This window comes from Lepisma saccharinum, chromosome 28 (assembly GCF_977018435.1).
Source record: "Lepisma saccharinum chromosome 28, izLepSacc3.1, whole genome shotgun sequence".
NCBI classification, from domain to species: domain Eukaryota; kingdom Metazoa; phylum Arthropoda; class Insecta; order Zygentoma; family Lepismatidae; genus Lepisma; species Lepisma saccharinum.
Window position 1 is genome coordinate 11064736 of NC_139256.1, and position 14872 is coordinate 11079607.

At 37.4% G+C, this 14872-nt stretch overlaps 1 protein-coding gene across 2 annotated transcripts in view; it reads right to left on the bottom strand.

The window, feature by feature from the left end:
- Window positions 1-2613: 2613 nt before the first annotated feature.
- The window catches only part of boi (brother of ihog), a 109879-nt gene continuing 97620 nt past the window's right edge, over window positions 2614-14872 (bottom strand). Inside the window, exon 15 of one of the 2 annotated variants that reach the window (XM_083114078.1) lies at window positions 2614-5440. In XM_083114078.1, the coding sequence (XP_082970204.1) occupies window positions 5237-5440 (204 nt within the window). In that variant the 3' untranslated portion in view covers window positions 2614-5236. Of the gene's footprint in view, window positions 5441-9855; window positions 10181-14872 lie in introns of those variants that run through there. The other variant, XM_083114079.1, reaches the window with a different exon arrangement.

Consider the following 14872-nt stretch of genomic DNA (forward strand, 5'->3'; position numbering starts at 1 on the left):
TTCATAATGGTATAATATTAATCGGTTTTTATTTTAACTTTTGTTATGCATTTATAAAAACTTAAATAGGATTAACAGAGGGTGGAACTGTATTAAATATTGCATTGCATTCATACTCACCACTCAAATACATTGTGAAGCTTGTGTGTGGTGAATGGTGAAGCGATTTACTTGAAATACCGTATTTCACAGAATAATCATTGCAGCATTGGTCAATTTATTTATTTATTTTTTTTTTTTTTGCAAAAGAAAGTGGGATGTTATTATTATGTGAAGCTTTATTAAATTAAATTGTGCCGGTATTACCAGTACTTAAAAATCATATATTACTACGCATGAACATCCGCAGGATTTTTTCCAGGGAGGGGCAAGGATGGTATTTCTTTCCAGGGGGAGCAAACAAGGCACATTTTCCCCAATAATAGTGTTGTTCCCTCAGAAAAAACATAGCTTACATTTGAATTTATCATATTCATGCAATAATTAACACATGATTGTGGCTGAAATGAAATTTTATGTGTGAAATATATAATTTTTTGTTTACTTTCATTTTCCAGGGGAGGGCCATGCCCCCCCCCCCTTCCGGATACCCATGTTACTAGGTAAATTGTCTTTGGTGCAAGATTAGGATACATGGAATACTTGTGAATATACATTATAATTGTATATTCCAAATCAACGCATATCATTTCTTTGTGACAGTTTAGAGGATGTTTTTCTGGTTTTAAATTTAATGTTAACATCAGTTTTATTGTTTTGTGCATTATATTACTTACGTGAAATTTAAAAGATTTCGTAATTCCGCGTTGCACAATTTAATGGTTCAATCCTATTGATTTCGAAGATCCACTGTCTTCATTCACAAAAGGGTACGGCGTTTTTGTGAATGAAGACAGTGGATCTTCGAAATTAATAGGATTGAACCATTAAATTGTGCAACGCGGAATTACGAAATCTTTTAAATTTCACGTAAGTAATTTTAAACCGCGTTTACCGCAACCACCATGAATTGTGCATTATAGTCGAAGTATTACCCTCAAGAACATTTGCTACAGTGTTGCAAACTTACAAAATTTTATCTTTTGTGCTGAAGATTCTGCACCGCTATCATTGGTTTCGTTATGTGACGTGCCAATCTGTCAATTATGTGATGAAAAGTTAGAAAGTTTTGGACCGAAAAAACAGGGTGCGACAATTATGTGGTGAAATACGGTAATGACAAGATGGGTGCTTGATAGGTTCCAAGAGCTAATTACATTCTCATCTTCAGGGATTTAAGTGCAGAGGTAGGCATCAATGAAATTAATTTTGTGCGGAAGGATCCTGGTGTAGGTAGTGAGCCAAGTGAGTGCCATTTCTTTATGGAATTAAGAACTCTCCTCTCACCATGACGTCACAAGTGAGTAACTGCTCGACCAGGTGAGACTAGCAGATGCATGATTATGGTAAACCAGTAAAGGTTCCAGGTTCAAGTACTGGCGTGGGTGTTTCATTGTTAATGTCTGTAAATCCATTTTTTCTTCATTCACCTGTATGGTCTCAATTAGCCAAACTGGCAGAAAATGAAAAAATGTGGTCATATACGAGGCGTATATTTTAAGTAAGTACCGTTTTGATATGTACAAAAAACAAGTAAACTTTTTGTAACAATTTTATTGTTACATGAAAGACCACACTTTTATCTACTTTTCCACATAATTGCCACCAATATTAAGGCACTTATCATATCGAACAACAAGCTTTTGTATTCTGTCGTCATAGAAGTTTGCAACATGGCCGTTTTGAGGCTATCGTCGTCATCGTGGCGCTGATCTCTGAGATGCTTCTTCAGTTGCAGAAACACGTGGTAGTCACTGGGTGCTAGGTCGGGGCTGTATGGAGGATGATCAAATTGTTCCCAGCCAAATGATGCGATGAGATCTTGACAAGAAAAGTCAAGGTGCTACCTAAACGTTTGCTTTTGTGCGCCTCAGTTAACATTTTTGGTACCCATCGTGAGCACAATTTTCGATAGTTTAAGCGTTCGGTAACAATTTCGTAGATAATACTTCTTGAAACTTCAGGGAACTCCTCTGATAACGAAGAAATCATGAAGCGTCTGTTCTCTTTCACTTTTTCGTCGACTTTCTGCACCAAATCAACAGTGATTACTGAGGGTTGCCCACTCCGTTCCTCATCATGAACATTCTTTCGGCCATCTTTGAAAGCTCTTACCCATTTGCGTACCATTCCATCACTCATAATGTTTTGTCCGTACACTTCACAAATCTGATGGTGAATTTCAACTGCTTTCACGCCTTTTGCACTAAGAAAACTAATAACAGCGTGTATTTCACAGTCGGCGGGATTCTCAATCGGCGGAGGCATTTTAAATACGCAAAAGCAAATGTATACACGATCGATTGTTGCCGCAATGGCGTCTGTGGCTTGCCAACAGATGTAGGTACACAGTGCGCATGCATGGGACACCGACCGCAGCGCTGCAATTTCAAAACGGTACTTACTTTAAAAATACGCATCGTAATTATCAAACACTAGAATATTATTAAAAATAGTTAATGATTATGGAGAGGAAAAAGGAAGCTATTTAAGTAAAAAATACACACTATATAATCCTTGATCTAATTCTTTTTTTATATATAAAAATGGTACAAAATTTAACAAGAAAGATAAAAAGTTATTTTCTCTTTCATAAATAGAAACCAGTTGTACATTCACATTAGTGTCAATATAAATAAGTTCCACTCATACTATTAGAATTTCTCTCTTTCTGTACAAACATCTAGATCAGTAGAAAGAAATGTCATTAATTAATTTCCTACTTTTTGTTTTTAAATGTGAAAGTCCAATTTGTTTAATTTATTAATGGTACTTTATTTTGTACAAGTATTTATTAAATAGATATGTTAAGTACTATTGGCAAGATTCCAGAGGTATAGTGTTTTCTCACCTGGAACGGGCAAGATATGCAGTCACTACGTTTTTAAAATGGGAGGTAACGTTAGACACATTAATCCACAGGGGCTATGAACAAACAATATTACTATGTACAATAATGCTATTGTGATGTTTCTTCTTCAATTTTTTTCCCTAAGAACTTAAACACAACTGGTTCATTATCGAAAGCAAGTACGTTCACTTCCTCGGTAGTTGCTGCCTTGTGTAATACTGTCACGTTACATATTGAGTTCAAAAAAATAAGAAGGGAAAAACATTACGTACATGCAAACTTTGATTCTCACAGCCTTTCGAACACACACACACAAAGAGTGTTTTTTTCTGAGTTACTGTCACATTAAAAAAAAAAAAAACATTTAATGTGACCACAAGTAAATAATTTGTATGCTATTTTTTACAATTAGAATACAGTAAGGAGGCTTCAAAGGTAAACAAACGAAACACCAAGAATTAGCAAGAAAATGATTCAGATCTTATAAGTGCCTGATCATAACAATTGGTAACAGTTTCATATATCGGAGAAACATTTCTTCATTTTTACAGAAGAAACTACTCACAAAAATTAGTTTCTTCAAGGTTTCCAGCATTCGTTGAGGTATTTCCTTTCATCGTGGAATCTATTTGACCGGGAAATCGTGTATTTTTCAAGAGAAATATCTCACCGACGCACAATTGCCATTGCTTTCCCTACGTGAACTGGATGCTGCATATGTTTGATGATGTAACCCCCTGTCAGTGTTTCCAACCCCCTTTTTTTTTCACTATGCTTGCCAAACCTAACCTTATCAAAATGGTTCGTGGGGCTATCCGTCAGCTACCCGTGCATAATGTACAATTTGCACACGTGACGAACACAATAGTAGGTATTTTTCGGTGAAGAAGGTTGGAAACACAGCATACTCACTACAGTAGTCAAGTTTTGCCCGCCATATTGTGTGTTAAGCGAAAAAAGGAATTAAAAAAATACTCTCTATGTGAAAAATTTTGTTTGTTCTCGTGTAAAAAGCATAATGGCACCTTGAACTATGTTCCGCAATACACAATTGGTAAGTTCGAACCATGCGAAACACAAAATATTAGATTTTAATGTGTCTCCGATCTATGAAACTGGTACCTAACAATTAAGTACTAATAATGTTCAAATTAAGTCACTGGGCAATTTTCAGTACAGACATTCTAAAATGTTTCCTCACATTTTGAAGATCTACATTGTGTTCTAAATCCTAAACAATTAGATCTGGATTGTAATTTCTAATGTGGCTTGTACGTGTTGTCCAGTATATGCAATGGATATCACCTTATGGCACCATAGAACTCTTAGAAATGTAGTGGACTCTCTTTAATTTGTACTTGGTAATTTGAACAGAAGTTCATTTCCCTTGAAACCATCTTTAATCATGTGATAATTTTATAATCCCCCCAATTTGGCACCCAATTGTTACTAATACGGATACAGGCAGTGTTGATGCTGCACACAAATTTCAAGACAGGGCCTCCCTGATGGCATAGTGGTAATGTAATCAAGGCTTCCTGTGTTCAACACCTGGTGGAGGCAGTGTGTTTTGGATCCCACTTTAAACTGTAGGTCCAGTCCCAATTAGGCCATTCGTGCATAAAGTTGTTTAAAAATTAGATTACAAAGTGAAATAGAGCTGTAGCTAGAAGGGCAACGAGTAATAGTTGCTTGGGTGTTGCCAACAGAAAGAGAAAACGCTTGCCATGAGAGTGGAGTATCATGATGATATGGATACAAGTGTGAACATGAAGTTAGAAATTCTAATTCAGAATTTAGAATATCAGCATAGCCTTCAAAAGTAACATAATAATTTGTAATTTTTTAAAATTTCTTTGTATGTACACATATATGAGACCTTTAACTGGGGCACTAAAGTCGCAAGAAATAACAAATTCATTATGCACATGAGAAACAGCATTGATGTGTAGACAAAACACACAACATTCATAACCATACGCAACCAACCATATATACATTTTCAACAATCTCGCAATGAAAAAGTCAGTTTTGTAAAAAAAAAAAAAGTAACTGCACCAAAATATACAATCACTAAAAATTGCATCAACCATTTTTCTACAAAAGTCTTCGCAATTAGACATATATTCTAATGTACAGAAAGGCACTTTGTAAGTTTTTCTGTATGGCAACATTAGTTGTATTTGTGTTAAAAAAACACTACACTGTTTATCTTTTAAATGGAACACGGCTTTGTGATGGAATACGTTAAACACAAATTGCACTCCACATTAAAACACATTGTGGTCAATGATCGGCTTCCTCCTCTTCATCAGGGTTTCCATCCTCTTTTGGATGTTCAGTTCCAGACTGATTAGAAATCACACTTAACCTTCCTGGCTGACTGCAGCCAGGCGGAGTAAGCAATGGAGTGCTGCTCCCATCTTGTAAGGCAACTGGACGGTTGTTGTTTTGACTCGTTATGAAGGACATCTCCATAGCATTCTGTTTCTGAAAAAAGAACATCGAAATAAGTTTTTTTTTATTATTTACATAAACACAACTTATATTATTTTATTTTACCTGCTTGCTTCAGATGTAGTTTGTTGAAACCTGAAAATTCCTGGTCAAAAAAAGGTGTCCAATTTTTGAAAACCATCAGTTCAAACTCAATATTTCAGTACAGAGGGGCAAACAGAATGTAATTTTCTTTCAGTTTTATGTATCCACATAGAATTATCTGCTTTTAAACTGTAATTTGGGATAGTTTATTTATACAGGGTGACTGGTAATTAGATGTATTCCCTGAAAGGGGTTAAAGTAGAGACAATTTGCAATAAATTTGACCATATGATACCCCATCCGAAAATTAGTAGTTTTCGAGATAATCGAATTTCTATTGTTTTTTCAAAAAATTACAATTTTTCACATAAAAAGATGAATTGAGGAAAAAACTGCTCATTGTATGTAACTCTATTTCAGCGTTTTCTGATAGCTAACAAATAAGTGGTTCGTTGAAAAAAAGTTTTTCCCAAATAACAATCACATGTAAGTAATGGGTGGGTCTAAACTTACAAGTGGTGATAAAAAAATGCACTCTTAGTTTACTTGGCAACATATTAATAACAAAAATGGTATGACACGAAGCATACAAATTACTTCCTTGTGTCATCTGCTATCCAACAAGGCACAAATGTTGCTAACGTTCACATTTGTGTTCAAGAAATAATACTTTATTCATCTTCATGTGAATGGAATCAATGAACAATACAATTAAAGAACATTCCACGTTTTGCTCAAAGTGGGCACCTCCGTTACGAATGCAGGCACGCAGGTTTTTACGGACATTTGGTCTCTTAACTCGTGATGTGATGGTGTCCTTGATGTGTTGACCAGCTGTTAAGATCCTCTCCCTGAGCTCTTCTTGCAAGTTTGCCGGTGTCTTGTCATGTGGCTCCAAACGTAAAAGTCGCAAGGCGTCAAATCGATCGGGGGATCGAGCTGGCCAGTCATCATGCTGATAAATCATGTCACGTCTTGTAGCTAGAGGCACATCCTCCAACAACATTGCCATCCCGTTCCTCAAAAAATGTTCGTAAGTGATGCCATTTAAGATTTGGGGCAGGAAAAATGGCTCGATCAAATGATTGTTCTGCCATCCATACTTCTGCCTTGACGTGCGACAGTGGCTGGATGAAAATTACCCAAAGAAATGGATTGGCCGAAGTGGCCCGATTCCCTGGCCGGCTCAATTCCCCAATTTGACACCTTGCGACCTACATTTGGAGCCACATGAAAGAATTAGTTTACAAGACACCTGTAAACTCGCAAGAAGAGCTCAGGGAGAGGATCTTAACAGCTGGTCAACACATCAAGGACACCATCACATCTCGAGTTAAGAGACCAAATGTCCGTAAAAACCTGCGTGCCTGCATTCGTAACGGAGGTGCCCACTTTGAGCAAAACGTAGAATGTTCTTTAATTGTATTGTTCATTGATTCCATTCACATGAAGATGAATAAAGTATTATTTCTTGTACAGAAATGTGAATGTTAGCAACATTTGTACCTTGTTGGATAGCAGATGACACAAGGAAGTAATTTGTACGCTTCGTGTCATACCATTTTTGTTATTAATATGTTGCCAAGTAAACTAAGAGTGCATTTTTTTAATCACCACTTGTAAATTTAGACCCACCCGTTACTTACATGTGATTGTTATTTGGGAATAACTTTTTTTCAACGAACCACTTATTTGTTAGCTATCAGAAAATGCTGAAATAAGTTCCATACAATGAGCAGTTTTTTCTCAATTCATCTTTTTATGTGAAAAATTGTCATTTTTTAAAAAAAACAATAGAAATTCGATTATCTCGAAAACTACTAATTTTCGGATGGGGTATCATATGGTCAAATTTATTGCAAATTGTCTCTACTTTAACCCCTTTCAGGGAATACATCTAATTACCAGTCACCCTGTATACAAGGTAATTTGCTTTGTCATTATGGAATTATATTTCTTCATGCAGAGCGGTTGGTAGAAGTTGTTACTTGAATGCTATGTAAAACACGAGGTTGAAATTATCTTGAGGGAGTATGCTTATGGCAAAGAATGAAAGTTATTTTTTTGTAATGCACATTATTTATAAACTTGCACTTCTTTTAAAGGAAATGAAGCAAAATAATAATAATAATTCAGTGTTATGGAAAGCCAATACTTTCTGCAATAACTTGAATCATCTTTATTTGTGGTTTAAGTGGTGTGTCTGCCAGCCAGCCAGCTTGGAGTGCTGGATTGTCAGGATTCACAACAATTGAAATATGAAAACAGCATAGTGGGTGTCTTCAAATCGCAATGTCATATTTTCTACCCTGAAGCACCCCACACCCAATTGGATTTGGAACATTCTAATCCTAAATCAGCAACTGGATAATCTCATGTGCTCATTAATTTTAGTAGTTAGTGTATTACAATAATGACCAGACACCCCCTGAACTAGAATGAAGGACAGTAGTGTGCTGTAGACGTACGTGTTTAACACTGCCAGCAGTCAAAATGAGTGGACGACGCCAGCTGAGTGAGGCTGAACAAGGTATGAATTGGCTCCCACAGATTCGGGCATACCATCTCTGAGATTCTGGATAGGTTCCAGATACCACGCACAAGTCAGTGATGTAGTGATTAAATAGAAACATGAGGGTGTGATGAAACCACAACCATGACTCCGGAAGCCCAAAAAGAGTGAACAATAAGGATTGGCGAGTGCAACGTGTGGTGAAGTGAAACTGGCAAGCTTCATTTGACACTGTGGCCACAGACTTCCAAATTGCATCGGGAAGTGATGCCAGTACTAGTTTCATCTGGCAAGAGGTGGTGGCACTGGGATTTTACAGGAGAGCTGCAGCACTTAAGCCAATGATTACTCCCCAGAATGTCACACATCATCACTGGTCCCAAGAACAATGGAAAAACACCCTGTGGAGTGACGAATCTGATGGACATGTGTGGACGTGGCGAATGCCTGGGGAACAGTTCTTACTAGTGAGTATTACCCCCACCATGAAATTCGGCCAGGTGGATTCATGGTATGGTTTGGTCCTCTGGAACCATGAATGCCACACCCAATTGGATTGGGCAATATTAGACAACTCTGTGCTCCCCACCAAGTGGCTCTTTTTATTTCCAGCGAGACAACATGGCTGTCCATAAACCAAAGGCAATAACAAAGTGGTTTCATGACATGGTTGTGAATCAACTCGACTGGCCATCTCAGGGGACTGATCTCAACCATAGTAAACATCTGTGGGATGAGTTAGACCACTGGCTACGATTCTGGCATAACACCACCACTGAGCTGTTAGCCATTTAGCAGATGAATGGAAGTGACTACTAGGCAACATTTACTGCATTATCCTGGAAAAAGTCTTCCTCAAAGGGTAGGGGCTGTGATAGCGGTGAATGGTAGACCTACTCCGTGCTGACACCAGACCAGCTCCAGGTAAGCACATTCCTATGGGTGTCCCGTCATTATTGGCAATATAGTGTAAATACAGACTCAGGCTTTGAGTCTACAATTTCTAAGGCTTGATAATGATAAGGATAACAACGAAGTAGTCTGTAACAATGCTACTAACTGCAAAAGATATTCTACATTGAGTAACTATCATATGTAACAAATTTGCATATCAGTATTTCTATATGCTGCTTTCTATGCATGCCAAATAATGCCATCTTTTGTTAGTATTCAGGGGAAAAAATGTGGTACTGGAGTTGTTCTAGTGCCAGGTTGCCGAATTATGCTATCAAGAGCATTAGTACGGGAACCTACCACCAGATGGTGCTGAAATCCAGCAAAAAAAAAAAAATATTAAAAAATTGCAGCTTCACCTGGTGGTAGGTTACCAAACTAATTCTTTTTGAAAGCATAGTTCAGCAGCCTACCACCAGATGGTGTTCAAATTAGAAAAAAAGTAACTCCACCTGGTGATAGGTTGCCAAACTAATCTATTTTTCAAAGGATATTTCAGCAACCTACCACTAGGTGGTGCTCAAATCTAGAAAAAATCAAGTGCAGCTCCACCTGGTGTTAGGTTGCCAAACTAATATATTTTTGAAATGATAGTTCAATGCATCAGCACTAGGCGGTGCTGGGGTTGAAATTTCCTATATATTCTAAGTGACACCTAGTGGCAGGTTGCTGAACTATGATATCAAGAGCATTAGTTCAGGTGGTAGGTTTACCAAACTAATCTAGTGCCATAGCATGATGTTTTACCAACCCCACCACAAGGTTGGAAAAAAACAACAAAAAAACAAAAACCTGCAGCAGTGACTGGTGCTAGGTTGCTAAACTCATCTATTTTTGTGCCAAATTACAGTTTAAAAGCATATGTACATATAAAACAATGTAAATTCCCTCTAAATTCACTATACAGCAAAATATATACCGAAATAAATAAATATTTAAAATAATTACAACTTTCATTTTAATTTACAAAAAAATAATCTCCGCATATCAAGATTGATTTGGTTTATCTAACTTTGCATTTCTGCCACTTTTGGTTAATTGCGGAGGATGAGTGATGAAGGACCACCAACAAAGAACACCCACCCCCAGGCTGGGATTTGAACCCAGGACTCCTGGCATCATACATTGCTGTGCTAACCACTCTGCCACAGATGTAAGCTCTGCATAACTGCTAAAAGTTCAAACTGATGGTTTTCAGATGTGGAATAGTAAGTAAGTAGTACCTGTTTGGTAACAAAATAAAGAGTGCACTAAGTTACGTGAACAAAACCTTTTTACTCTGAAAGTACATACTTTTGAGCCTTTCTACCTATGCACACCCATGGCATTGAGCCACTTATCGTACCAGGACACAATATGGGGGAATATGGCTCTTCTCTAAATAGTTTCTGCGAAAGTTTATACATTGATCATTTTGTTACTATTGTTTTATTGAAATACAAGGAAGATTATGATTTAATTTTTAATTTAAGAAGAACCACAGCTATAAAGCTTGAAACAACATTAATTATACAAGGGGATTCATAATTCCCTCCAGGATTTTGAACATTTATACTACAGGAACTAACACATACAGCAAAAAGGTGAATATAAGTACATAACAATCTCTCCAAGTTTGGTACGTACCTTGCAGGTGCTTGATATGTGCACCCCCTGGTGACGCAGCAGACACCAGTAATGAAATCAAGTTCCTGCCACACACGTCCCAACATATCATGATCAATACCAGTGACTTCATGCATGATCCTTTCTCGCAGTTTTGCAAAATCACATGGCAAAGGGGGCACGGACACATGATCTTTGATGTAAACCCACAAGAAAAAAAATCGCATGGGGGGCCACAGAAGAGGGTCATCTTGAGAAGCACGTCCAATCCAACGACTACGAAATTCAGCACAGAGTTAAGCATGGATGCATGGAAATGTAGGAGAGCCCCTCTTGTTGAAAAAATGAAGTTCCTCTATCTTCCTGTAATTGTGGCATTAGCCACTGAAGCACCATCTAGGTACACTACACCTGTAACAATTTGCTCTGCAAAGAACTGCAACCTAGCCAGCATAGACATAGTCGACATGTTAACATCAATACAAATCAGCCTTGCACTTGACTCCACCAGAACCTGGCTCAATAGCAACAGGACACCAACCTACCTCACCCACACCTATTTCAGATTTGAGGACAACTTCCCCCACCAAACAGTGTGTCTAGTGATGTACTGCCTTTCTGCACCCCTGTCAAACATCATGTTAGACATAGAGAAACCCATACTCACCCAAACAGGATGGGGACTAAACAACCACCACCTGCACCCTTTGACGTCTCTTTAATGTGTCTATTAAATTTGATATTAATGACGTCTAATATGGGAACTCAACTGCAAATTCAATATTAATTTGTTTTAAGAATATAGTTCCCACCTCAGCAATTGTTAAAATTTAGCACAATAGCTAGCACTTCGCGACTCTAATACCAGTTGAGTTAATATAACACTTTCAAGCTTGAAATAACTATTAGACAATTTAACATGTCTATTTGATATCCAGGTATTTCTAGTATCTTCCCTAATCTTTGGAAGAAACTATGCTTCACAAAACAATTCTACATTTTGATATACAATCACAAATAAAACAGTATATATTCAATAAATTATATTCATCACAATAATTATATGTATACTCATTGCATGGCAATGCCAACGTGTAATTTCACATCAATTATTACAGTAGGTGATATTACATTATACTTCACACAATAGTGAATAAAGGTACTTTTATGCAATCTTCCAAGTTTGTCACAAAAGTATGAGTACAGCTTAAATTTGAAAGACTTTGATTGCCATATTTGTTCTTTACCAAATCAATTTTTTTATAACCGATTTTCTATGTTGAATAATGTCACTGTTGAAAGTTTATTTATAAGTAGTTCACGAAAAGGATTCCAGCCTCCCTTACCTGGAGCTGTATTAATCAAATAAATCAAATAAAATATAACTTTTTTTACTTACATTCAGTGAGTATGTGTTGAGTAATTGACAACGTTTCAGGGACCACTGTCCCCTTCTTTAGGTCGGTGTATCGGCTTCACGATTACCCACGAAGCTTCGTCAATGGCAAGCATTAGGATTCCATCACAACTGACCTGTTCTCTTTTTAAAAATCACTCTGTAAAATTTCCCTACCATTAAAATCAATTAAAACCCCTCTGTTACAACTTATTAAAAAAAAATCCCTCCGGCCATTTGCCGCTCACATGTTGACAGTCAATGGCTTCCTTGCGAATGCACGAGGTCGTAAGCGAATTAGATCTTCCCCCACTCCTTTTCCACTTTCACATTACATCATATCTAAAGTGAAATTGCATACAATTCAAGCTTCACGCTCTACGTCTGAGGTAACCTTGAATCCAATTTCCTCATATTCCCGCTTTTCCCATTTTTTCAGCATTCCTATCCAGAGTTCATCAATGTTACCGTCTTCTCTATTAAGTTTATTTTCTCTATTCCTACATATAAATGATGCTTCGTATACATTTCTTCTAAATAATTTATCCTCCTCCCTAAGGACTTCCCGCCCCTGAAACGTCAATTACGCAACACATACTCACTGAACGTAAGTAAAAATAAGTTATATTTTATTTGATTTATAGTACATCAAGTGAGTAAGTCGCACATAACCTGAAAAATGAATTAATCAAATACTTATCTGTCCGTATTTCCTTGTCAAATCACTCTTACACAACTGCTCTTCTGTCTTTCCAAAGTGAAGATGATTTACTTGTACATTTTCACATTTGTTTTTAAAACTTTTGAATAAATCTGTTCACTGACCACTACTTTACTTATGTGATTTCTTATAAATTTGGACTTATATCTGCCAAATCAAGAATTTATAGCACCCATGCTAGTTTGCGCATCCTTTTCGGGAGCAATTTTCTATGTCAAGCCTCGATCCAGGCATCCATAACCTTCAACTTGAGATGTGGACACACAGACCAATGAATGCATTCTTTTTTATACACCATGAATGTCTGTTTTTGACACAAACTACTGTATACTTAGTTTTACATTGACAAATATGTAATAAAATTGCATTTTATAAAATTTAAAGGCATTTTCCTATTATATAGTAACCTAAAAGAGATTATTTTGTATAATTTTTACCATTATGTTATTACGATTTTTGTTCAAAGTGATTCGGCAACACTGCAAAATAGCCATGAACTATAGCTAAGCATTTTTATTTGATAAATTTCACCGAAATACTAAATAAACTTCAAATTGTGTCTATTTTCATTGCAAATGTATGGAAAACTTTATAAAACAACTAAGTAATAATTAGCAAAGAAAGATAGCCAAATACCAGAATTACAGCTACAAAATTACCCATTCTTTGCAATGCTTGTATAACAGCATGGAAATAAAATAAATACGTATCAATTTTTAAATTTTGAATAACTTTTGAACTATAGTTCCGATCACAATGAAATTTCGGAATCAGTGCTGATTAATTATGGGGAAAACAATTAAAGCCCCCACTAAAAAATGAAGATTTAAATTATCAAACTTAACAAATTTTAATGACCATATAACCCTATATCTGAATGGACCCTCAAAAATATACACCCCAACATGAAATTCACTGTAGAGAAGAACCTTGGAAGAAGACCTTCAGGATGAAACAGTACACATCACAGAAATAGGACTGAACAATGGATACACCGAATATCAGTTATCAATGTGGTGTGCAAAAGCCCAGTTACCCGGTGGAGGCACAAGTGGTTCGGATCCCACTTTAAACTGTAGGTCCAGTCCCGATTAGCCTTACTGTGCACATAGTGAACTTAAAACAGCAACTCAAACTCAAGCAAAAGCCCAGTTCCGACACTCGCATGCAGAAATTACCCAATCTCAAATGGATTGCATTTCCATACCACCCCACCACATCAGGCAAACTATCCAAGGCAGTCAAACCATACAATATCGAACTCGCACACAAACCAGCATCCCAAATCAGAAGAGCCCTACCAAACTTCAAAAGATCTTACCTACTAAACATCCCCCAGTAAGACCACATGCCAATGTGACAGCCACTACTTCTGGTAAGACTATTTCTACTGTAAAAGAACGAATCGAAGAACACCTCAATGCCACAAACCACTCCACCTCCTCCGTTCATCCATACTTCACTCAACTGGCTCCCTCATGGAGAACATGATCAAAGAACCACACGCTATCATCCAACAGAAACCAACGCTGAACCTGGACAATGGACAGGCACACCCAACTTGGCACCCTGTCCTTAAAAAAGATCCCAGACCACGAAAAGTAAAGATGCAGTTTCCCCACTAGACCCCCGCACCCCCTCCCCTCCACCCACCCAAAGAACAAGAACTACATCACACCAAGCAACACAATGCAGCAGACAGCCCAGCTCCCCCAACCACCACCTGGCAATGGAAAGCACAGCAGACGATGCAAGCCAGGAAACACACACCAGCACCACCAATGGGAAGAAAATGCAACTACCACCGGCAGAGAACTAACAAAGAAGTGACGCACTATAGATCCACCAACCCATCTGAAACCCTGGCTCGGGAGCAGTGTCGCTAGTTTAAGTTACGGGGAAGTCGGTAGTTCGCATATTTTCCGAGGTTTCAGAAAGCTTGGTGGATCTATACCATCTCCACTCCAGATGCCGTACCCTATGTGAATGAAGGCAGTGAGCCTTTGCCTTCGAAATTAATCCCAACTGTGCAATGTGGAAACATGGAACTTCACATGGGTATTACTTAAACCGTGTTTACCTCATCCACCATTAACATGTATATATTTTTTTGTTGTTATCATACACTGGCGTTTTGAGTGTAATCGTAAAGCAACAACATTCCTGACAACATCACACAGCTGTACTCGGCGG